The 22,715-nt window shown below is 50.3% G+C and overlaps 1 protein-coding gene across 2 annotated transcripts; it reads left to right on the top strand.

Annotated features, from left to right (window-relative positions):
- The first annotated feature begins 10,927 nt into the window (after positions 1-10,927).
- Positions 10,928-20,074, top strand: NANOG (Nanog homeobox). Of its 2 annotated transcripts, none has more exons than XM_077345914.1 (4): positions 10,928-11,150; positions 14,365-14,627; positions 16,627-16,716; positions 18,885-20,074. In XM_077345914.1, the coding sequence occupies exons 1-4, from the start codon at positions 10,961-10,963 to the stop codon at positions 19,332-19,334; spliced, it is 993 nt and encodes a 330-aa protein (XP_077202029.1). In that variant the 5' UTR covers positions 10,928-10,960; the 3' UTR covers positions 19,335-20,074. The 2 variants fall into 2 exon arrangements, with proteins under 2 accessions (XP_077202029.1, XP_077202028.1); XM_077345913.1 differs by having other exon boundaries at positions 18,882-20,074.
- Positions 20,075-22,715: the final 2,641 nt, after the last annotated feature.

The raw sequence follows: 22,715 nt of genomic DNA, 5'->3' as shown, positions 1-22,715 counted from the left end.
CATTTCATCCCCCCAAGGGCAGGTGATTCTGGGAGAGGGTGACTGGCCCAAGGCCACCCAGCAGGCTTCCCACGTCCCCCATCCCCTTCACCCCTTCCTGGTTCCTAGTTTTGTGTCCAGGGCTGGAGGGGCCTGGGATCTGCATCCCTGGAGGCTAACAAAAGCTTCAATCCCCCTCCCATTCTCAGGTCATCAGGAGTCTGAGGTTTGAATGAGAGGGGGGGGGCTTATCCTCTCTTTGACCTGCCTCCTGGAGAGGCCAAAGGAAAGCAAGTCTGCTCATATGAATGAAGAGGTTGTGTCTCCTGAGTTCTTTGACACCTGTCAAGACCCAGACGGAGGGAGGAAGAAACGGAAAGCGCTGCAGGGCAGGAACGGACAGCTGAGAGGAGTCAGGATAAGTCCCCTGAGCAGGGGAGGTCGTCCTGATTTTCTAGCCATTCCAAACACCAGGAATCGTGGTTTCTTTATTCAGCACACCAGACATTCTGGAGCCGCAAGGACTTATGGGAGAACTATAGACCTCTGCCTTGAAAGGGAATCTTTCAAGGGGGGAGCCTGGAGATTTCCTGGAATTAGCAGCGGGTCTCCAGACAATTGAGACCAGTGGCCTTGGATGAAATGGCAGCTTTGGAGGGCAAACTCTAGCCATGGCATACCATGGATGCAGGAGAAATCCCCTGAAACGGCTTCTGCACCTTCTGGTCTGTTGCTTGATTCTTTACACAACTCAATAATAAAAATGTGGCAACCGGCAATGCACAAAACAATGCAGTTACACACACACACACACACACACACAAACATATTTTTTATTTTTATTTTATTTTATTTTATTTTATTTTATTTTATTTTATTTTATTTTATTTTATTTTATTTTATTTTATTTTATTTTATTTTATTTTATTTTATTTTTATTTAAACTTGTATACCGCCGCTCTCAAAGACTCACGGCGGTTTCCAATAAAAAGTAAAAACAACCCATCCCATAAAACCCATTCTTACATTACAAAGATGGCTATACATAAATTCGCCAGAGTCAACCTTTTTACCCGGCCCTTCCATATGGCTCCAGGCGGTTTACATAAAACATTGGAAAACATTTACATAGAGCAGGGGTAGTCAAACTGTGGCCCTCCAGATGTCCATGGACTACAATTCCCAGGAGCCCCCTGCCAGCATTCGCTGGCAGGGGCTCAAGGGAATTGTAGTCCATGGACATCTGGAGGGCCGCAGTTTGACTACCCCTGACAAAGAGCATAGAGCAATATAACAGAAAACAATCATGATATAACATGCCAACCAGAACAGTATTTTAACAGAACAATAACACTGACAATCCCTGGGTTGCTTCGATTTTTTAATGTGTGTGGGGAGGGGGGAGGGGGGACCTGTAGATGTTTTGAGTCGGTCGGCCTCAAGGAAATGCCTGGTGGAGGAGCTCCCTTTTGCAGGCCCTGCGGAATTGTGGGAGTTGTTTTATATGGGATTGGACACCTGGTCCCTCCAAGTCAGTCTTGTTTACTCAGGCTGGATGCAGCTGTCCAGAATTTCAGGTCAAGGTCATTCACATCACCGCCTGTCTCGTTCCTTTTTAACGAGGCACCAGGGATTGGATCTGGGACCTTCTGTATGCCAAGCGGTGGCTCTGCCACTCATCCATGGCCCCTTCCCACAAAGTAGTGTCGAGTTGGATGGTTCGATGAACACATGAAGCCACCTTATACTGAATCAGACCCGTAGTCTACCAAGGCCAGGGTTCTCCTCATTGACTAGCAGGAGCTGTCCAAGGTCCTAGTAAGAGGCTGTTCAACTGAGCCTATTATCTGAGCCTTTTAAACAGCAAATGCCAGGAACTGAATCTGGAATTGAACTTGGCACCTTCTGCCTGCCATGCAGATGTTCTGCCATGGGCCCTCTGTATTTTTAGGTTATTGTGGATGATGTTGGATGGAGTTTCTGGAAAACAGCAACCCTGTCCCATTTCCATGGTAGAAGAACCAGGCCTCAGATGTCCTAATCTGGGGGTTTGGAGAATGTGTCCATGACGCTCTCCATGGGGTTAAGTGGATCTGCATGGGAAGGAAAAGGGAAAGTTCATATAGCATTTAGTTCATATAGCATTTATATCCCACTTTTATCCCCACAGCTAGGACTCAGTACATGCAGCCTGGAGACTGAGGGTCTTGGGGAGGGAACAGGGATCTCTGCAGGGCATAATGCCATAGAGCAGGGGCAGTCAGTGTGGTCCTCCATATGTCCATGGACTACAATTCCCATGAGCCCCTGCCAGCGAATGCTGGCAGGGGCTCATGGGAATTGTAGTCCATGAACATCTGGAGGACCACAGGTTGACTACCCCTGCCTTACATCATGAGCAGCCAGTGGAAACCTCTTGGAGTCATCTCCACATTCATAGTCAGACCTCTGGAATACATTCACTTGATCGTTGGTCTGGATGAGAGGTCTCCCATCCAAATACTAGGCAGGACCAACCCTGCTTAGTGCCCAACACATCAGACAACATCAAGCTAGCCTAGGGTTGCCAATCTCCAGATGCGGACCAGAGCTCTTCTGGAATTAACAACTGGTCTCCAGGCAACAGAGATCAGCTCCCTGGGAGAAAATCTTCGGAAGGTGGATCCTGTGCCATTATACCCCACTGAAGCCCTCCCCCTCCCCAAATCCCACCTTATGGCAGGGCGGTAGGGAAATTTAATAAATATGTGAACAGAGGAAGGCTCCTGTTAGCAGCAGAGGACAGGACCTGCAGTAATGGGTTTAGAATAGTTAAAGAATGGTACAGGCTAGATATGGGGGGATTTCGGAGACAGAATACTTCAACAGGGGAATCAGAGTAATTCAGAAGTGCCTAAAGAGGTGGAGAGCTCCCCTTCACTGGCCTTCTTCAAGCAGTGGCTGGACAGATCCTTATCAGCTTAAGGCCGATCCTGCATTGAGCAGGGGGTGGGACGAGAGGGCCTGGATGGCCCCTCACAACTCTATGGTTCTATGGTTCTTAGTCATTTTATTCATTAGGCATTGCTGGTAATGTGACCTGATGCAATTGGGGAGTGTGAGTGTAAAGAGGCATAAATTACAAAGTCATTGTCAAGGTTAAAGCACAAGGCTCCTCTGGCAGAGCACAGGGGACCTCTGCGTGGTGAATAGTCCCTTGGCTTGAGGTGACTTTGAGCTCCCCCTCCCTGGCAATTTCCATAGATTTACAGGTAGGAAGCTCTCCCACCCCCAGCCCCCCAGGCCTCTCAGGCCCGGTCAGTGTATTGCCACCCGCCACTCATCAGCAAGTGAATGGGACTTCTCTCTGCTAGCTAAGCACTGTGAGGCATCACAGACACAAAGAGAATTCCCCTGCCATCCTCCCCCCCAGCTTCCCTTTTCTTCCCTATTAATATTCCCAGGAAAAAAGAAGAGGAGTTTGGTGGCCTGAATCCCTTGCCTGATTGGGAAATTCCATCCGGTCACCGCAGAAGCAGGGTGTTTTTTCAGATTATTTGTTTATTTATCTATTTTGGTATGGCGCTCTGTCATCGAAAACTCGGGACCGTTTTACACAGTGATAATAAAATACATATAAAATCCAAGACAGGATAAACTTTAGTGATTCGACTACATTTAACATCTAAGGCTTAAGACATTAACATTCTAATTTAAATATTTAAATTGGCCATAATGCTCTGTCTGACTCTCAGGGGCATGGTGGGGGGGGAGAGGGTCAGACAGAAGGTTTCAGTAGAGGTTTTGGCCAGGTGCTGATTTCAAAGCAAGAGACGCATGGTGGTTGGTCTGAACTGGAGAACTGGGTTTGATTCCCTGCCCCTCCTCCACATGCAGCCAGGTGAGTGACCTTGGGCCAGTCACAGTCTTGTCAGAGCTGTTCCCAAAGAGCAGTTCTCTCAGAGCTCTCTCAGCCCTACCGACCTCACACAGTGCCTGTTGTGGGGAGGAGGAAGGGAAGGCTGTTTTGAGACACCTTTGGGTAGTGAAAAGCAGGGTACAAAACTGAACTCTTCTTTTTCTTCAGGAATTCCTTGGAGGCCTTCCGACCCGTTTAGTAGCCAGGGTCAACCCTGCTTAGCTTCCGAGACTCTTCTGGGCCAAGATGAAGCTGACTTAGGCTGGAGCAGACCATAAAAGGTAAAGGTAAAGGTATCCCCTGTGCAAGCACCGAGTCATGTCTGACCCTTGGGGTGACGCCCTCTAGCGTTTTCATGGCAGACTCAATACGGGGTGGTTTGCCAGTGCCTTCCCCAGTCATGACCGTTTACCCCCCAGCAGCAAGCTGGGTACTCATTTTACCGACCTCGGAAGGATGGAAGGCTGAGTCAACCTTGAGCCGGCTGCTGGGATCGAACTCCCAACCTCATGAGCAAAGCTTTCAGGCGGCTGCCTTACCACTCTGCGCCACAAGAGGCACAAGAGGAGCAGACCATAACTTCCTTGAAATCAGAATTATCTGCTACTCTGCAAGTCCTCATACTCCCTAAGGCCTCACATCACCTCCTGCCAGATCTTTCAACTAGAGATGCCAAGGATTGAGCCTGGGACCTTCCGCCTGCCAGCAGAGGCTGTGCCACTCAGGCCCAGCCCCTCCCCACAAGTGAGGAGGAGCATCCAATCCCTCACCCCAAGGCCTTTTGTTTCCAAATGCCATGCTGCTTCTGGCCACCTGGGCAGCAGATGGCTCCAGCTGTTTTCAAACTACTCTTGTTCATTTTATTTACTTGCTTTTCAAGAAACATCAGTCCTTGTCTGCATTCTTGAGATGGGTTTCATTGTGCCTGATTGAAAATTTGATTCGGTGCTCAAATCATAGCAAATTACTGCTATGGGAGCAGGGGGACCAGCCTTCAGGGGATCCCCTGGAATTAGAACTCATCTCCAGATGACAGAGATCAGTTGACCTGGAGGAAATCCTGGATGCTTGAGGCTGATCCCGCATTGGACAGGGGATTGGACTAGATGGTCTGGATGGCCCCTCCCAACTCTAGGATTTTATGATACTATAAATGGATGCTTTGGAGGGTGGGCTTTGTGGCACTGGACCCCACCGAGGCTCCTGTCTTCTCCAGGCTCCATCCCTAAATCGCTAGGATTTTCTCAGCCTGTGTCTGGTAACCTTGCACCCCTTTCTGCAAAGTTGATTTTTATACTCCGCTTTTCTCTACCAGAAGGTGTCTCAAAGTGGCTTACAATCACCTTCCCTTTCCTCTCCCCTCAACAGACACCCTGTGAGGGAGGTGGGGCTGACAGAGCCCAGACATTACTGCTCGGTCAGAACAGCACTATCAGGGCTGTGACAAGTCCAAGCTCACCCAGCAGGCTGCATGTGGAGAAGAAGTAGGGAATCAAACGTGGCTCACCAGATTAGAAGCTGCCGCTCTTAACTATACCAAGCTGGGTATAAGCTTCTAGGTATACACTTTTGCATGAATGCACACATACCTGAAGCAGTGAGCAGCGGCTAGTGAAAGTTCATCCCCTGCCACAAATTTTGTCAGCCTTCAAGTTGCTACGGGATTCTTGCTTTACTGCTCCTTTGCTACAGACAGTCACCGCTATGCATCTTGATCTACCTCCATGGATTTTGTTAGTCTTTAAGGCAGGGGTGGTCAACCTTTGGTCCTCCAGATGTTCATGGACTACAATTCCCATGAGCCCCTGTCAGAAAATGCTGGCAGGGGCTCAAGGGAATTGTAGTCCATGAACATCTGGAGGACCACAGGTTGACTACCCCTGCTTTAAGGTACTCCTTTTCTACCTCTACAGAAAGACTGGACAGGTTACTCATCTTGGAAAAGCAGCGACTAACGAAAGCCACAAATTGTGTTAGTCCTTCAGGTGCTCCTGGGTTCTGGCTCTTTTCTGCCTCTACAGACTAACCCATCTTGATCTGTCTCCATGGGAGGCACCACATCTAACCATATGGAATGTAAATCTGAAGAACCAACCTATAACTCACAAAATTATAGCAGTCGTGCCAGAAACTCCTTTCATTCCCTGAAGGGTACTCTGAAGGGTACTCTGAAATTTCACAGAGTAGTTCAGCAGTAGAATAGGCTGCCTAGGGAGGTGGTGAGCTCCCCCTCACTGGCAGTCTTCAAGCAAAGGTTGGATACACACTTTTCTTGGATGCTTTAGGATGCTTTGGCCGGATCCTGCGTTGAGCAGGGGGGTGGACTAGATGGCCTGTATGGCCCCTTCCAACTCTATGATTCTATGATGCTTTGATTAAATGCATCCTTACGAAAAGTGGCATTGGTGTGGAACAAAGTGTAATTTTACACAGGAGGAAAATCAGAGTCCAGTGGCACCTTTAAGAGGAAGAGTGCTGGCACTCGAAAGCTCACGCCTTGAATAAATCTCTGTTGGTCTTAAAGGAACCACTGGACTCTGGTTTTGTTTTGTTGTGCTGCTTCAGACCAACACGGCTACCTACTTGAATTTATGCAGGACGAGAAGGCACAGATCGATCAGCAGGAACAATCAAGGGAACCAGAGTTCAGAAGCACCTAAAAGACAAATAAAATTTGCCAGGGGAGGAGCTATTGTGCTCCCTTCTTCAGATACAGCTAGAATCTGAATTCAACTGTTCTTGTATCTTGGAGCGTGGAGTGATTTCAGATGCCGAATGACAAAAGCAGATAACAAGACGAATCATAATGGGTAAAGGTAGCACTAGGAGAGAGATAATCAAGCCTCCGCCAACTCACTTCTGGAGTCCTACAAGGAGCTGTCCGCTCCTCAATCTTGTATGAGAGGAGCCTGTCCCTGGAGGAATGCGCGGTGATGTCAGTGGTGCGCAGTGGCAGTTCAGGCAGGGTGTCCAGAAGGAAGATGCTGGATGCAGGAGCTAGGTCCATGCCGATTTGGGGTAGTGGCAAGTGGCCGAGGGCTTCTGTGTGGCTGAGGGATGTCCCAGGGTGATGCTCAAGCTGGAACTCATAGCAGTGTGCAGGGTGACAGGCTCTGTGGATTCTGGCCGTCCGTCATGAAGAGTCTTGGGAGCGGCTTGCAGTCTGTGATGATGGTGAACTGATGACTGTAGGTGTTGCTGGGGAACCTCCTTGTCAATTTGAGCATAGTTGCACTTAACAGAAGACAAAGTCTGAGAGCAGAAGGCCACCGGGGCCTCCCAGTTGTTGGGAAGGCAGCAGCTAGGATGGTGCTGATGCCATGTCGCGAGGGATCACATGCTAAGACGACTGGCTGGGTCTCGTCAAAGTGCATGAGGACGCTGTACGACGATGGTGGACTCTTGTGCAGAGCCCCAGACCCAGGGCGTCTTCTTATCTAGGAGCCATTGCAGCAGCAGGAGTGGTGAAAGTTCAAGTGGACCAGGAAGGATTGCGGGTCATGCTTGGGCTGTGGCGGAGGCGTGTTCTGGACGGCCATTACCTTGCCTGGTGTGGGGTGGAATCTGTCAGGAAGCCCAGGATCTCCGAGGCAGAACTTCTCCCCTTTGACCTTGAGGTCTGAGGTCTGGAAGTGGCAGAGCAGGGGGAGTCAAAATGTGGTCCTCCAGATGTCCATGGACTACGATTCCCATGAGCCCCTGCCAGCAAACGCTGGTAGGGGCTCATGGGAATTGTAGTCCATTGACATCTGGAGGACCACAGGTTGACTACCCCTGTGGCAGAGGGCTTCCCGGAAGCAGTTGATGAGTTTCCACTCAGTGCTTCCGGCAAGGAGGACGTCATCGCCGTAAGCAGGCATGATGGCAGGGATGCCTTTAAGGATCATACAGTTCTGGAAGATCCCAGGTGTGACACTGAGACCAAATTGAAGCTTATTTTGTGCGCTTCAGTGTAAGCTCTTCTGAGGAGGCGGTCCCACAGATTCAAAGGTCCCAGAGTGTTTAGGGCAGGGGTAGTCAAACTGTGGCCCTCCAGATGTCCATGGACGAATGCTGGCAGGGGGCTCCTGGGAATTGTAGTCCACGGACATCTGGAGGGCCGCAGTTGGACTACCCCTGGTTTAGGGCCTTGAAGGAGAGCACCAACACCCTGAATCTGATTCGGCCCTCAATCTGGAGCCAAGGCAGCTGGGAAAGAACTGGTCAAAGTAAGTTCCATTAAGGAGTCGGGCAGCTGTGTTTCAGGACAGAGAGAAGGCCCCCTCCCCTCCCCAAGCCCTGTTCTCCTCAGGCTCCACCCCTCAAATATCCAGGGATTTGCCTTAGACATGTGAGGGTGGGTGGAGAGGGAGTGGGCATTGTTTCCCAGTTCCCTGCTCCGAATTCTACCGCATTGCCTTTGGGATGGGCTGAATTGTGTTTCGTATTTTGTAATCCATCTAAAGTGTCAGTGAGAAAGGCAGGCCATGAATGAAGCTGATAAGCCAAAGAGGAACAAGGAGGAGGAAACGCTTACCAAGCGCTACTTCAGAACAGGTGTCCCCAAAAAGGGCCTTTTGGAGTCCAACTGCCAGCCCCCAGCTGGCCCAAACAACCTGACCTGCTTGAATCAGACCTACACTCCAGAGCTGTTTTGTGTGTGTTGCTTTAAGAAGCTGCAAATAAAGTCCATTTCCCCCCTTCGAGGAGGGCAGTATATAAATACAAACATAAAATAAATAGTAAGCAGTGACTCACAGAAATGCCTCCATTTCCACAATTTTCTTTTAGTCTTTTGGGTGCTGCTGAACTTTGCAAGTGTGTGTGTGTGGGGGGGGAGGCAGGGAATTTGGTGAGAATTAAACCTCCCCCTTCCTCAGTACCCCAGCCCCAACCCAAAAAACACGTATATGCCCAGCTATGCTTTTTAGAATTGCTCCAATTGCAAATTGCCCAGGTGGAATTATGTCCTGAAATGTGAAACATGCTTTAGACACTTCAGAGGACACAGAAGGGGGGGGGTGTACTTCCACTTAGAGGTGAAAGGGCCTTCAGAGATTTGAAAAATGTTAATATTAGCCAGCATGGTATAGTGGTCAAAGAGTGATAGTGTCTAATCTGGGGAGTCAGGTTGGATTCCCCACTCCTCCACATGCAGCCAGCTGGGTGATCTTGGGCCACGCACAGTTTTCTCAGAGCTGTTCTCACAAAGCAGTTCTCTCAGAGCTCTCTCAGCCCAACCTATTTAACAGTGTATCCGTTGTGAGGAGAGGAAGGAAAAGGTGTTTGTAAACCACGCTGGGACTCCTTTGGGGACTGAAAAGTGGGGTATAAGAAAACCACCTTTTCTCTCTAACATTAAGGAAGGTTTTTATTAGGTCACAGAATCATAGTTGAAAGGGATCTACAGGGTCATCTAGTCCAACCCCTACAGAATGCAGGAAATTCACAACTACCTGCCCACCCACAGTGACCCCAATTCCATTCCTAGATGATACCCCCCCCCAAAAAAAAATTCAGGGATAATGATTAAATTAAAAAGAGATTTTTTTAACACCCTACTTTGCACTACCCTAGAGTCCCAAAGTGGCTGTGAGGTAGGTGGGGCTGAGAGAGCTCTGACAGAACTGCTCTGACCCAAGGTCACCCAGCTGGCTGCATGTGGAGGAAGAGTAGGGAACCAAAATCTGCCCATCCTGCCAAATGTGTAGACTGCAGTACATCTCTAGGAAAACCTAGGGGGGGGGAGATAAATGCTGACTGAGGAGCAATTGGGATGGTCAGGGAGCAAGTTCACCAGGCATGTAGTTCAACTCTAAAGCAGCTCTGGGTTGTCCATCTATGCATGGATCAGGCCCTGAATAATGGGGTCCCCTCCAGCTCCTGTAGGGGTGGGGAAAGACAGGTTTGAAATCGACTGGTAAAACACCAAATCAGAGAAAGGGTTTTTTTAAAAACCCTACAACTCCCATGGAAGCTGCCTTACAGGGAATCAAACCCTTGGCCCGTCAAGGTCTCCACAGTCTGCTTTCTGCCCTGTTGCTGGTCATGTGGAGGAACTGGCAGGCCCCTGTGTGAGGCAGGATGCTGGACTGGATGGACCCTGGTCTGATCCAGCAGGGCTCCCTTGCTGGTGTTCTTAAATAAAACAAAACAGACCCGGCATGACCTGTGCAGGAAGTTCTCTCGAGGCACCTGCCTCTTCAGCCAGTCTCACTCGGGGTGGCCTTCAGGACGGTCATCCCTTCGGCTCAGTTCCCCAAGACAGGGGGGCTTGCACGTGGCATCTAACTGGATCATGACCCAGGCATGTTCAGAACACTTCAAGCCCACTTGGCCATGGGGCAAGGGTTGCTAGATCCCACAGCGGGTTGGGGGGCAGGGTTGCCAGCTCCAGGTTGGGGAACTCCTGGAGATTTGGGGGGTGGGTAGAGCCTCAGGAGGGCTTGGACTTCATCGAGGTCCAGGGCCACACAGTCCCCCCCTTCAAAGCGTCCATTCTCCTCCAGGGGAATCGATCTCTGCAGTAATTCCAGAGGCTCCCCAGGCCCCACCGGGAGGTTGGCATCCCTCCATGCAGTTGCCGCCCACCTTTGAAATCAAAAACGGCAGAGGCACCATGCCATGTTTCCAAAGGGTCTTCTTCAGCAATGACTGTTCCCAAGGACAAAACAGAGCTCTTCGTGGAATGAAGTCTCAAATGGCTCCGAAATTCATCCATGAGCACAAAACCCCCAAAGCGCAGCATCCCGGCTTGCACAGCTGAGGGTCGCCCCCTTCCCATCCCCGCCACGCCTTGCCCCCCGTCTCCCGCCCGGGAGACCCGAGAGAGCCCCTCTCTCCGGCCAGCCTGGCCCCGCGGGCTCCAAGCCCCGAAAACCCGCGGCGAGTCTTCCCCGACGGCCAAAGTCCCGCTGCCGTCCACCGACGGGACCGCGACTTTCTCTTTCGCCTCGCTCCACGACAGCCCCGCAAGGTAGGCCGAGGCGAAACTCCCGCGACGGCGAGAACCCGCCCCCGCCGTGGCTCCTCCCCAGGCCGTTGTCAGGGCCGGCCGCCCATAAAAGCCCATTGCCAGGCCCGAGCGGCAGCCGCAGCCCCGTCATGGACGGCCCGCTGGCTGTCAGCGCCGCCTATCAGGCCTACCCCGCGGGGGTGGCGGCCGGCCTGGGATACCCGGAGTTTTACTGGCACGCGCCGGAGGAGGACGACGAGGAGTTGGAGCCGGACCCGGAGCCGGACCTGGGCGGCCGTTGCGCCCAGGAGATGCAGGGCGGTGCCCTCCAGGACGCAGGTAGGACTCGCACTCGGCTCCCGCGGGGCCCCGGCGGCCTCGTGCTTCTGGGCGGGGGAGACGGAGAAGAACCGGCGAGCAAGACACGCCAGAACTCTGCGTAGCCGGAAAGCTGGCCAATACCTGCAGGTTTTAGTTTATTATATTTATATACCGCCTTCCCTCGCTGCTCAAGGCGGTTTACATTGGGAAACTGTAATTCGTAATACAATGCGGTCCAATGAACGTCTTGACTCCAAAGGATCCTTTACCGTGAGAAGTGCTATCGAAGGCGCGTCTAATTTAACATTCCACACTCGGGGGTCCTGGCTCTCCTTCTCTTGGTGCAGCGGGAGGCGGGTGCGCGTTTTGGGGACGGGCCAAGCCGGACGGGCAAGTCTGTTTGCAGCTGGAGAAAGGAGCCAGAGGCTGGGAGCACCTGCAAGATGGACAAAATTTTGGGGCAAGGGAGGAGCTTTCGTGTATCACTGCTCACTTCTTCACATCCCTACAGCTCCTGCCCTACCACACATGTGCTTAGTCTTTCAGGGGCCCCGGGACTCTGGCTCTTTCCTACTGTAGGGTTTGTTTTTTTTTGGGGGGGGGGGAGGGGGGAGATGAGGAGGGCAGAGATTTCTGCAGGATATAATGCTCCTAGTAAGTCATTCCTCCCCATGCAGCCTGCTGGGTCACCTGGGGCCAGTCACAGTTCTCTTAGGGCTGTTCCCAGAAAGCAGTTCTCTTAGAGCTCTCTCGGCCCCACCTTCCTCACAGGGTGTCTGTTGTGGGGAGAGGAGGGGGAAGGTGTTTGGAAGCTGCTTTGAGACTTCTTCGGGGAGTGAAAAACACAGCATAAAAAGCCCTGCTCTTCTCTGCTAATCCGGAGAGCAGATCTCCAGGTCTGGCCTGGAGGTTGACAAGTTCATGACCTGATACAATCCCCAAGTTCATTTTGTACCAGAGATGCCTCAGTTAATTTACTTGGAAGGTACCCCCCCCAGTTTCCAACAGGGCCAAAATCTGCTCTGGAAAAGCCAGGGTTAAGGTGCAATCCTAGGTGTGTTTATTCAGCAGGAAGGCTTTGAGCAGGCCCCTTTCTCTCCTGGCCCCTTACATTTGTGTGAGAGCCCAGCTGCTCCCTGGACTACAGAGATCAGTTTCCCCTGGAGAAAACAGCAGCAGAGGTCCATCACCACATTTCCTGGCGCCTAGTAGGTGTTTTTAGGAATGAGGTAGGCTCAGATGGGGCCTGTGAGTGTTTTTAGGAATGAGGTAGGATCAGATGGGGTGGAGCATTTGACCAGCAGGTGCAACCCATTAATTGCAAAGGCATTTCCCTGGGCCAGAGCTGGCTGCTGTAATCCCAAATCCAGCTGCTTCCAATATGGGTTGCCACCTGTAGCATATTTAGTCCCCCAGGTGAGACTCCTCCCTGATCCACAGGCCCCGCCCCTGATTGGGATGCTGGCCTGTAGACATGATATCTATTGTTGCCAATGGAGAAAAAGCCATGAACTTCTGGATGGTTTTTACATGTACATTTATTAGGTTTAAATGCGAGAATTGTTTTTAAGACTACAGTATAAACTTTTGTGAGCATATAAATTTGAGACTAAATGATTGATGGATTGATTTTTTAATGAAAAATTTAATTTTTTTCACAAGATAGAAATGAAATAAATACATATAAGCACATTATTGAGAGCCTCTTGTGGCTCAGAATGGTAAGGCAGCAGTCATGCGGTCTGAAAGCTTTGCCCATGAGGCTGGGAGTTCAATCCCAGCAGCCGGCTCAGGGTTGACTCAGCCTTCCATCCTTCCGAGGTCGGTAAAATGAGTACCCAGCTTGCTGCTGGGGGGGTAAACGGTAATGACTGGGGAAGGCACTGGCAAACCACCCTGTATTGAGTCTGCCATGAAAACGCTGGAGGGCGTCACCCCAAGGGTCAGACATGACTCGGTGCTTGCACAGGGGATACCTTTACCTTTACCTTTTTAAGCACATTAATAAAAATGATATAGTTTACACTGTAGGCATATTATGTTTAAAACCCCCTCCTATCTCAATATATTTTATCTTCTTAGATAGTTCAAATGAGGACCCCATTGTTCTTGGAACAGTAAAATCAGAGTCCAGGGGCACCTTTAAGACCAACAAAGATTTATTCAGGGCGTGAGCTTTCAAGTGCAAGCACTCTTCCTCAGACTATGATCTTCTTACATAGTCTAACGAAGCTCACGCCCTGAATAAATCTTTATTGGTCTTAAAGGTGCTACTGGACTCTGATTTTATTGTGCTGCTTCAGACCAACACAGCTACCCTTTTGAATCTATTGTTCTTGGAAGACTTCTTCCGTTTTTCCCGCTAGTGTCAATTTAGCCATTTTGGCAAGGTCTGCCCATTTTATCAGCCATTCTTCTATTGAAGGTAGCTCTTGCGTTTTCCATTTTCTAGCCATGACTAGTCTTGCTGCTGTCTTTGTGTAGAAGAATAAGCTTCTTGTTTGAGTTAGGAGGCACTGTGGCAGTATACTTAATAACATAAATTCAGGTTTCAAAGGAAAGTTTAAACCCCACATTTCCTGCATAATTGGATGGATGGATGGGCGGATGGGCCTCTTGCAGCCTCTTCTTGCTCACAGGGTGTCCTTGGAGGGAGAGGAAGAGAACAGAGTTGAAGAGCAAAGAGGCTGAGGGACGCAAGAGTTTAAAATATCAGAACAAACGTAGAGTCCAGGGACACCTTTAGGACCAACAAAGTTTTATTCAAGGAATGGGCTTTTGTGTGCAGGCACACTTCCTCACATACAAGGCGCGCAGGGAAAAGAAGGGGCCCCTTTTTCTGTTTTTTTATATATTGAGCTCTGCCAAATAAATGGCTTCTCTCGTATTCTTATACTTTTGTGCTCCTCAGTGTCTTTGGTCCTCACCTGTTTTGGGTTTTTTTTGTTTTCTCCTCTTTTTCACTGTTCAGGGAACCGAGGTGCCAGCTCTGATTTTGGAAATGCCTTGAGTTGTGGGGTGCTTGAGAGGGGAGTGGAGTCGCCCCTCCAAATGAGCCATTTTCTCCGGAGTAACTGATCTCTGTTGCCAGGAGATCACTTGTAATTCTGGGGGATCGCCAGGCTGCTCCTGGAGGTTGGCAACCCTAACAGGGAATAGACTCCTCCACGGCGTGGCGCATGCTGGTTCTGAGCCTCCTGCGTTGCCATCTCATCTTTGCCTCTCTCTGCAGTGACCTCCACCTCTGGACTCCTTGCCCACTACACCCCTGACTCGGCCACCAGCCCCAGCGGGCATCCCTCCTCCCCACACCCATCTCCTGCCCCCCAGCGATGCAGGGCAGACAGCGAGAGGGGGGGGAAGAAGAGCAAAAGCCGGACCACTTTCTCCCAGGAGCAGCTCCAAGTCCTGCACCTCCGCTTCCAGGTTCAGAAGTACCTCAGCCCTCAGCAGATCCGGGAACTGGGCTCTGCCTTGGGGCTCACCTACAAACAGGTAACGGTTTCTCTTAATTGTTCAGGCCAGCAGAGTGCAGGCTGAGAGGAAATGCCAATTTGTGGGCCTGACTTTGTCAGAGGTTCATTTCTGGGTAGCCGTGTGTGCGAGTGAGACCTCCAGGCAAGCCCAGTATGAGCAGACGGTGTGATGCAGCGGCAAAAAGGGCTAATGCGGTGTTGGGCTGTATGGTCAGGCCCCGCCAGGGGTCCCCTGTGCAGTTGGGCAGGCCTCACTTCTAAAAGGATGTGGGCAAAATTGAGACGGTGCAGAGGAGAGAGAAGAGCATGGACAAGGAGGAAAGGCGGAGGGACTTGGGTGTGTTCAACCTGGAGAAGAGGAGGGTGAGAGGGGGCAGGATGGCTCTCTTGAAGGATTGGCAGCAGAGGACAGGACTTTTAAGCATGGTCTTAAATTAGAGTTGGGAAGGTATCAGCTGGGTATCAGGAAACTTTTATTTACCATATAAAGTTAAAATCAATGTCTGATAAAACAATGAAACAGTATAAACAAACAGGGAAATAAATCAGATCTCATTAAATACGAAACACTAAAAGGGTAAAAATATTAACTCTCTGATAAGGTATGTTGGGCTCGAATTTTCCTTGCCACTAGTGCAAAACAAAGGATTTGTATCCGATAACAGAAAGATCAAGTTATCCGTATCAGCATGAAACCTAGTCCTGTAGAATCATAGAACTGGAAGGGGTCATACGGGCCATCTAGTCCAACCCCCTGCTCAATGCAGAATCCGCCTAAAGCATGCATGAAATTTGGGTCCGTAAATTGGGTTCTTCTGATTGAGCTCTCAAAGAGTCGTTCAGCAGTGGAACTGGATGCCTAGGAAAGTGGTGAGCCCACCCCCACCGGGTAGACTTCAAGCAACAGCTGGACAGCTACTTATCATGGATGCTTTAGGCTGATCCTGCATTGAGCAGGGGGTTGGACTAGATGGCCTCTAGGTCATCCTTCCAACTCTATGATTCGATAGATCTATGATATTAGCAGTCCTCCTTGGGCCTGCTGTTCAGTCGGCTGCTCAGGCTGCTGGAGGCTCTTCACACAAACTCGGCTGGCACATTGGCTGCAAATTTGGCCACCCCCCTGCTGGAACCACTTTCTTCCCTTCCTCTCTCCTTCCTTCTCTGTATCCTTAGCCTTTCTTGGCACATCTGTATTGGTTCTATTTACTTACAATTTACAGAACTTGTATGTCCCCTTTCTGCTCTCACAAGGACCACCAAGGAGGCAAACAATGAAAAATGTAAACAATAAAAACCATGTTTTCTAACAATTAAGGTCAACCTCATGCAACGCCCCATTAAAGCAGTTACAAAGAGTTAAAATCCATGCAAAATGTACAACAGCAATTAAAACACGGGCCAGGGCAGAGCACTTGGCGTGTATAGCCACCTCCACCTTAGAGAGGGGTGGGGATATGCCTGGAGATTTTGGGAGTAAAGCCTGGGGAGGACGTGGTTTGGGGAGCATACAGTGCCACCCAGACCATGATCCCAAGCAGGGGAATTGACCTTGGTTGTACGGTGAGCAATTGTAAATAGCAGGAGATTGGGGACCCGACTCCTCCATGTTGTGGAAGCTGTACTTGAAGGGGGCCGAGGACTGCACTGGAGATCTCCATCCACCCCCAGCCCCTGATATGGCTTCCCCGAGGCCGTGTTTTCCAGGGTTCCCGAGGGAGCTGAATGTTTTTTAGACCAGGGGTAGTCAACCTGTGGTCCTCCAGATGTTCATGGACTACAATTCCCACGAGCCCCTGCCAGCGTTTGCTGGCAGGGGCTCGTGGGAATTGTAGTCCATGAACATCTGGAGGACCACAGGTTGACTACACCTGCTCTCAGCATGCCTAGGGTGTTTTCATTCACTTGGCCGATCCTTCTGGAGCATGACCAACTGTCAGCTCATTTTGGGGAGGGCTCCAATGAAGTTTCTGCATGGACCATGTGAATTTGCTCAGCCCCTTGGCTCTGTGTTTCAGGTGAAGACGTGGTTCCAGAACCAGCGGATGAAGTTCAAGCGAACTCAGAAGGAAACTGTGTGGATGAAGAAAGAGATGTGCTCGCCCCAGGTATGGCTCTCCAGCTTCTGCCCCACTGAGGAGAGGCGTGTGGCTGCCGGAGAGCAAGAGATGGGTCCCAAAGAATCCAGAGGGGGGGCTCTTTGTGGGCCTCATGTGCCTTTGCTAAAACAGACCAAGCGCTTCAAATTCCAGATTTCAGATGGGTGGGCAAGGTGAATCTGGAACTTATTTATTATTGCTCTTTACTATATTTTAATCTCCGCTGCCTCCCCACCGGGGACCCAAAGCAAATTACATCCACCCTCCTGTTTTTATCCACACAACAACCCTGTAAGGTAGGATAGGCTGAAAGCACGGGATTGGCCCCAAGTCACTCGGTGAGCTATTGTGGCAAAGTTGGGATTCAAACATGGGTCTCCAGAATTTGGGATGCAGGTATCTTCCCTGCCAAACTGTTGTTTTATTATTATTATATATTTAGTATTATTGTTGTTGTTGCTATTATTTGTTTCTCAACAGACTCAGGGTAGGGTACATCAAGCAATTTATCACAGATAACATAAAAATATAATTTACAAATTTACAATTTAATTGAAATCTTAGCAGCTAAATCTGTTTTTTATGGCCTGGATCTTCTAATCTTTCAGCAGCAGGAAGGAGAGCAGGCAGTGAAAATGTACCAGCCCCAGAAGGAGTCAATGGGGCTCATAGGGAAGCCAGTTTTGTCCAGTGGTGTTTATTAGGCCTGGTGGAACAATTCGGTTTTAGAAGCCCTGCAGAGCCTTTTGAAGCCCCACAGGGCTCTGATCTCACTTGGGAGAGCATTCCCCCAGGCTGGGGCCAGGGCCAAAAAGGCCCTGCCTCTGATTGAGGCCAGTTTGATTTCTTTCAAATGCTTTCTTGCTCCTGACAGTTTTCCACCATATTTCACCAAATAGGTGAATCCTCAGTTGTAATTACTGCTACAATTGATACAGAATGTGAACTGGCTCTCTTTATCCAAAGTGGACAAATTGTTGAGGTCGGTGAGGGCCACCACTTGCCCCCTTGATCCCTGTCTGTCTTGGCTGCTCAAGTTGAGCGACCTGCGGATTGGTGATCCCCTGAAAGATATTGTGAACCTCTCCCTGTCATCAGGAGAGCTCCCTCAGCACCTCAAGGTGGCAGGAGTTTTTCTCTCACCTGAGGAAACCATTTCTGGACCTGCGGGACCCCGCCAGCTACCGCCTGGTATCGCATCTTGCGTTCCTAGGCAAGGTAGTTGAAAGGGCTGCGGCGGACCAGCTCCTGGCGTTTTTGGGTGAAACTTCGACCCCAGTAGTGCTTCTGTCCTGGCCATGGGGTGGAGACAGTGCTGGTCGCCCTGATGGATGATCTCCAGCGCCAACTGGATTGAGGTGGGTTGGCCATTCTCATGTTGTTAGACCTAACGGCCATGTTTGATGTGGTTGATCACAAACTCTTGGTCTAGGAATTGTAGTCCATGAACATCTGGAGGACCACAGGTTGACTTACCCCTGCTATAGAGGGCAGCCTCTATGTCTACAACAGGTCAGAAAGCCTGCCCTATTGGTTTACTTGTCATAGGGTGGGGAGTCAATGCGGTGTAGTGTTTAAGAGTGTCAAACTATGGACAGGTTGATTCCGGTTCAAATCCCCACTGGGTGACCTTGGGCCCATCACATGCTTTAGCCTAAGCTAACGCACAGGGTTGTTGTGAGGATAAAAGGAAGACTAGAACGACATACGCCACTTGGGGTACTAGTTCCAGCGAAAGCCGGGCAATGGATTAAGGAAATAAAGCAGAGTTCAGCTTTTGTAACTCTGGTATTAACAAGGAGAGAAAACGCATTTGTGCTGATTGATTTATGTATAGTATTAGTTTTGTTCTATTTTTGCCGGCCCATTAGAGAGTTTCATTTCCAGCCTCGGTGTAGCAACCCTGGACTTGGTGGTCTCCCCTCCAAATACTGATCAGGGCAGACCCTGCTTAGCTTGTGAGACCCAAAGAGTATTTGGGCTAGCCTCTGAAAGAAATCTCACCTGCCACAAACACTGTCTCCATGCCCACCATCTGCTTTTTGGAGAGACCCGCCCTGGCTTCTCTGAGCAGTTGCTCCAAAGATTGCAGAAGTCTTGGGTGTGGTAGGGAAGGGCCTGGAAGTCAAACACCCATGTTAATGGACAGCCTCGGGGCTGATTCTGTCTCCCAGCAGGACGGGTTCCACCAGGCCAGCTGCATGGACTTCGTCCCTCCTCCTCCAGCGGACTTCTCCATGACCCCTGCTCGGAACATCCACCCTTTGGCCAGCGCGCATGAGGGCTGCTCCAGCAACCAGAGCTATGGGGCCAGCCAGAACTACCCAAATGACTACAGCCCGCTGTACGGCAGCCCCCAGACCTTCTACCCCGTCGTGGGGGGCGAGAATGGGGGCTTCTTTGGGAAAGCCGCCGGCACCTGCTACGGCCAGCAAGCAGTCAGCTACATCAGCCAGCAGAAGATGAACTTCTACCATGGCTTCTCGGCGAGCGTGGAGTACGCCGCTGTGAAGATGGAAGACAGCTACCCCTTCCCCAATGGGTCGTCCGCTGTGGCCACGTTCCCTGCTTCCTCCATCATCCAGCATTACCAGACTCCAGCCACACAGAGTGGCTGTAGCCCTTAGGCCTCCAGCTCCCCCGGCCTTCGGGCCTCTGTCCGTCTGTTGACTTCACTCCTCTGAAGGACACCGAATCAGCCCACCCGGCTCTTTGTGTTTTCAACGGCTGCCTCCTTCTCGATCCTTTCCTTCCTGTACCAGGGCACGGCCTGTTGATTTACGGACTCTGAATGCAGTTCCCGACACCTCGGGCTTCACCGTGCTGCATAGGTTGGTCTGCAAAAACTTGAGAAATCCGACCCTCACTGTTTCAATGCTGCGCTTCCCCTCTTCCTTCCTGTCAACCTCCCCCCCTCATTTGTGGCTCTGTACCTTGTTTGTTAAAATGTTTTGTTTCTGTGCAACAGCCATTACAGATTCTCTCTCCCCCTCCCACCCCCCAAGTGATCTCTAATAGGGATCTCTTCATTTTGGAACAGTGTACTTGTCAAGAAAGAAATGGCGACCGGTACTTTTAGCAGCTTGCAGGGCAAGGGGGGCTTTCAAGCCGGGGCTGGTTTGGGTGGTCTTTATGTGAGCAGACTCTGGACAGAAGCCGCAGGTCTCTTGACCACCTTTGCTTAAGAGGAGGCCTGTCAGACAAGAAGGCCTCCGAAGGTTCCCGTTCTCGATTTCTTCAGCTGAATAGCTGTTGGGGGTGTCTGTTGCACCACAAAGGAGAACCAGTTCTGTTTTGGAATGCCTCGTATGCAGGTGATTCCTCTGGAGCAGGGGTAGTCAAACTGCGGCCCTCCAGATGTCCATGGCCTACAATTCCCATGAGCCCCTGCCAGCATTTGCTGGCAGGGGCTCATGGGAATTGTAGGCCATGGACATCTGGAGGGCCGCAGTTTGACTACCCCTGCTCTGGAGCATTTCACAATCATCAGATGGGGAAGGGGAGGAAGAGCTGGGGTGGGGTGGTTAATTTTACCCATGAACGGTTTACTCCTGGGCTTGCCAGTTTCCCTTCTGGGGAATGGGGGAATCCCGATCCAGGTTGGGAAACACTTGAAGATTTGTAGGTAGAGCCTGGGAAGGTCAGGGACCTCCTTGGGATCTAGTGCCACAGACTGGGCCTCTGCAGACTGGAAGCAAGCTGTTCCAGGGGATCCCCAGACACCCCACCCCCACCCAGGAGGCTGGCATCCCTGTTTCTTCCCTCCTACTGTCACCTCCGGTCAAACTGAGGCTTCATGAGACTATCTCAACCTTCATGCCATGAGAAACCTCGCCTGTCCGTTTCTATTCATGAAGCCTCTGTTCAAACCAAGTAGATTTGAGATCAGTAGCATCTCAGGGACCAGCAGGATGTCACTGGAATGGGAACATCATGGCCACCCTCTGCAGGGGCTAAAAGGAGGGGCATTCTTCTCCTGGCCTGTTGGCAACCCTAGCTTCCCTGGGCTTTGGGTGTCGGGTGGCCAGAGCTCTCATTGCTGCACTAATTCCACCCCTGAAGCTGCAGAAGGACAGGAGTCTGGTTGGGGCTTGGAAACCGCCGGTGGTCCCCACTGTCTTGGTGATAGATCAAGATGGGTCACCCTGTGAGTTGGACTGCAGCAGGAGAGCCAGACTAGCCCAATTTGTGGCAAGAGAGGAGGTTTTGCCAGTCGCTGGTGACTCCTTCAGTCCGAAGAAGTAACTCAGGAAAACTCCTCCCCAGCCACAAATTGGGTTAGTCTTTCAGGTGCTCCTGGACTCTGGCTCTTTCCCACCTCTAAATGACAGGCTGTTGGTTATGGGACAGGGCATCCCCCCCCCCCCCAAGTAGCTGACAACCAAAACTGGTCAACCCCATCTCCCCTGTAGCAATTGGAGATGAGACTAGCTGTCATGCTGAGCTCCCCCCCCCCCCAGCCACTAGTTGTGTGGATGGATGTCCTGCCCTCTTCCTGGGGTACCTAAGCTCATTCCTGGAGTGTTTGTGTGTTTTGTTTCTTTGCTGGGAGCTGTGCAGTGCTTGATTTTGCTTTCTAGTTCGCTTCACTTAGCAAGTCACCAGCTCTAAGCAATAAAGAAGTGAGTGTGAAGTGGGCCAGTTCTAGAAGTCCTGCAGAACTTGGCAGGACTTTGAATTTAGGCACTGAGAGAAGGTAGGGAGAATAAATTATAGACCCAAAATGTTTGTGAGGTAGAAAGAATGGGGGGGGGGGAGTTTTCCTCCTCTGCTGTCACTTCACTGCCTAACTCAGCTTTTCCAGGCCTCAGCTTCCATTCATATTAACTTGACTTGCCCTTTTATAGAAAGGACATTTAAAAGACAGAATGATGGACTGAAGAGTAGACAAAGGGAAACCAATGTATCATCATGTACATTAAGGATATAACAAATAAGAAGAACGGAAGGCTGGCTGGCCAGCAGAGAGAGTCGGGGGGGGGGGGGGGATTTGAAAAGAAGAGACAAAACAGATTGGGTTAGAAGAGATTCACACTTCCCAACCAAGGAAGGGGTTTTGTCTGGAGTCGTCCCTCTGTTAAATGTTTGTTTTTAACGCGTTTTGCTTCACGTACTTTTGTGTTACATCTACAATCTTTACTGTGTCGTTGTAAAAATGTGTATGTTGTAACTCGGCTAAGTGGGCCCTAGCGGGTAAACTTGTTTTACAGCCTATGCTGCCTAGTATTTGATATACTGAAATGGAGCATCGCGATTGTTTTATTTTTGTATGACTGTAGTTGTATTGTGTCCACTGTAACGATTTTATTGCTGTCGATGGGACAGACACCGTACACCAACCTGAGCCTGGATGCAGAGAGGGGCAATAAATTGAATAAGTACTGTATTGTACCCCCAACCTGGGTTCTAGTCTTCATGCCCAAGAGTGGAATTTTTTAGAATTGTTAAACTCTAGTTTTAATTGCATTGTTGGACGTATGCTGTTTACTGCCCTGAGTCTGCTTGAGCAGAGTGGGCGGTTTATAAGTCCATCCAAATAAAAAAATCAATGAATAGTAATTTTTTCTTCTTTTTTTTCTGTGTCCCGTCACAGCCGACTTTGGACCACTGCAAGAGATGCACACGGATGGTCTGCCATTGTGTACCCTGGATTTTCCTGGGGGGGTTTACCTAACCATTCAAAACCTAACTAGAGCTGACCCTGTTTAGCTTCTGAGATCTGATGAGATTAGGCTAGCCTGAGTTATTCAGGTGAAGAAGAGTTGGTTCTTACATGCCGCTTTTCTCTACCTGAAGGAGTCTCAAAGTGGCTAACATTCGCCTTCCCTTTCCTCTCCCCACAACAGACACCCTGTAAGGGAGGTGAGGCTGAGGCCTGATATTCCTGCTTGGTCAGAACAGCTTTATCAGTGCTGTGGGGTCAACTAGCTGGTTTCATGTGGGGGAGCGCAGAACCTGGCTCATCAGATTAGAATTCTACACTCCTAGCACTACACCAAGCTGGCTTT

Source organism: Paroedura picta, chromosome 7 (genome assembly GCF_049243985.1).
Source record: "Paroedura picta isolate Pp20150507F chromosome 7, Ppicta_v3.0, whole genome shotgun sequence".
NCBI lineage: Eukaryota > Metazoa > Chordata > Lepidosauria > Squamata > Gekkonidae > Paroedura > Paroedura picta.
This window is presented reverse-complemented; position numbering and strand designations above follow the sequence as displayed.

Excerpts from the sequence above, each read along its gene's own strand:
- NANOG (XM_077345913.1), top strand. The coding sequence starts at position 10,961 with ATGGACGGCCCGCTGGCTGTCAGCGCCGCCTATCAGGCCTACCCCGCG. Across the intron at positions 11,151-14,364 it reads CGGTGCCCTCCAGGACGCAG|TGACCTCCACCTCTGGACTC; the intron begins GTAGGACTCGCA and ends CTCTCTCTGCAG. Across the intron at positions 14,628-16,626 it reads TGGGGCTCACCTACAAACAG|GTGAAGACGTGGTTCCAGAA; the intron begins GTAACGGTTTCT and ends TCTGTGTTTCAG.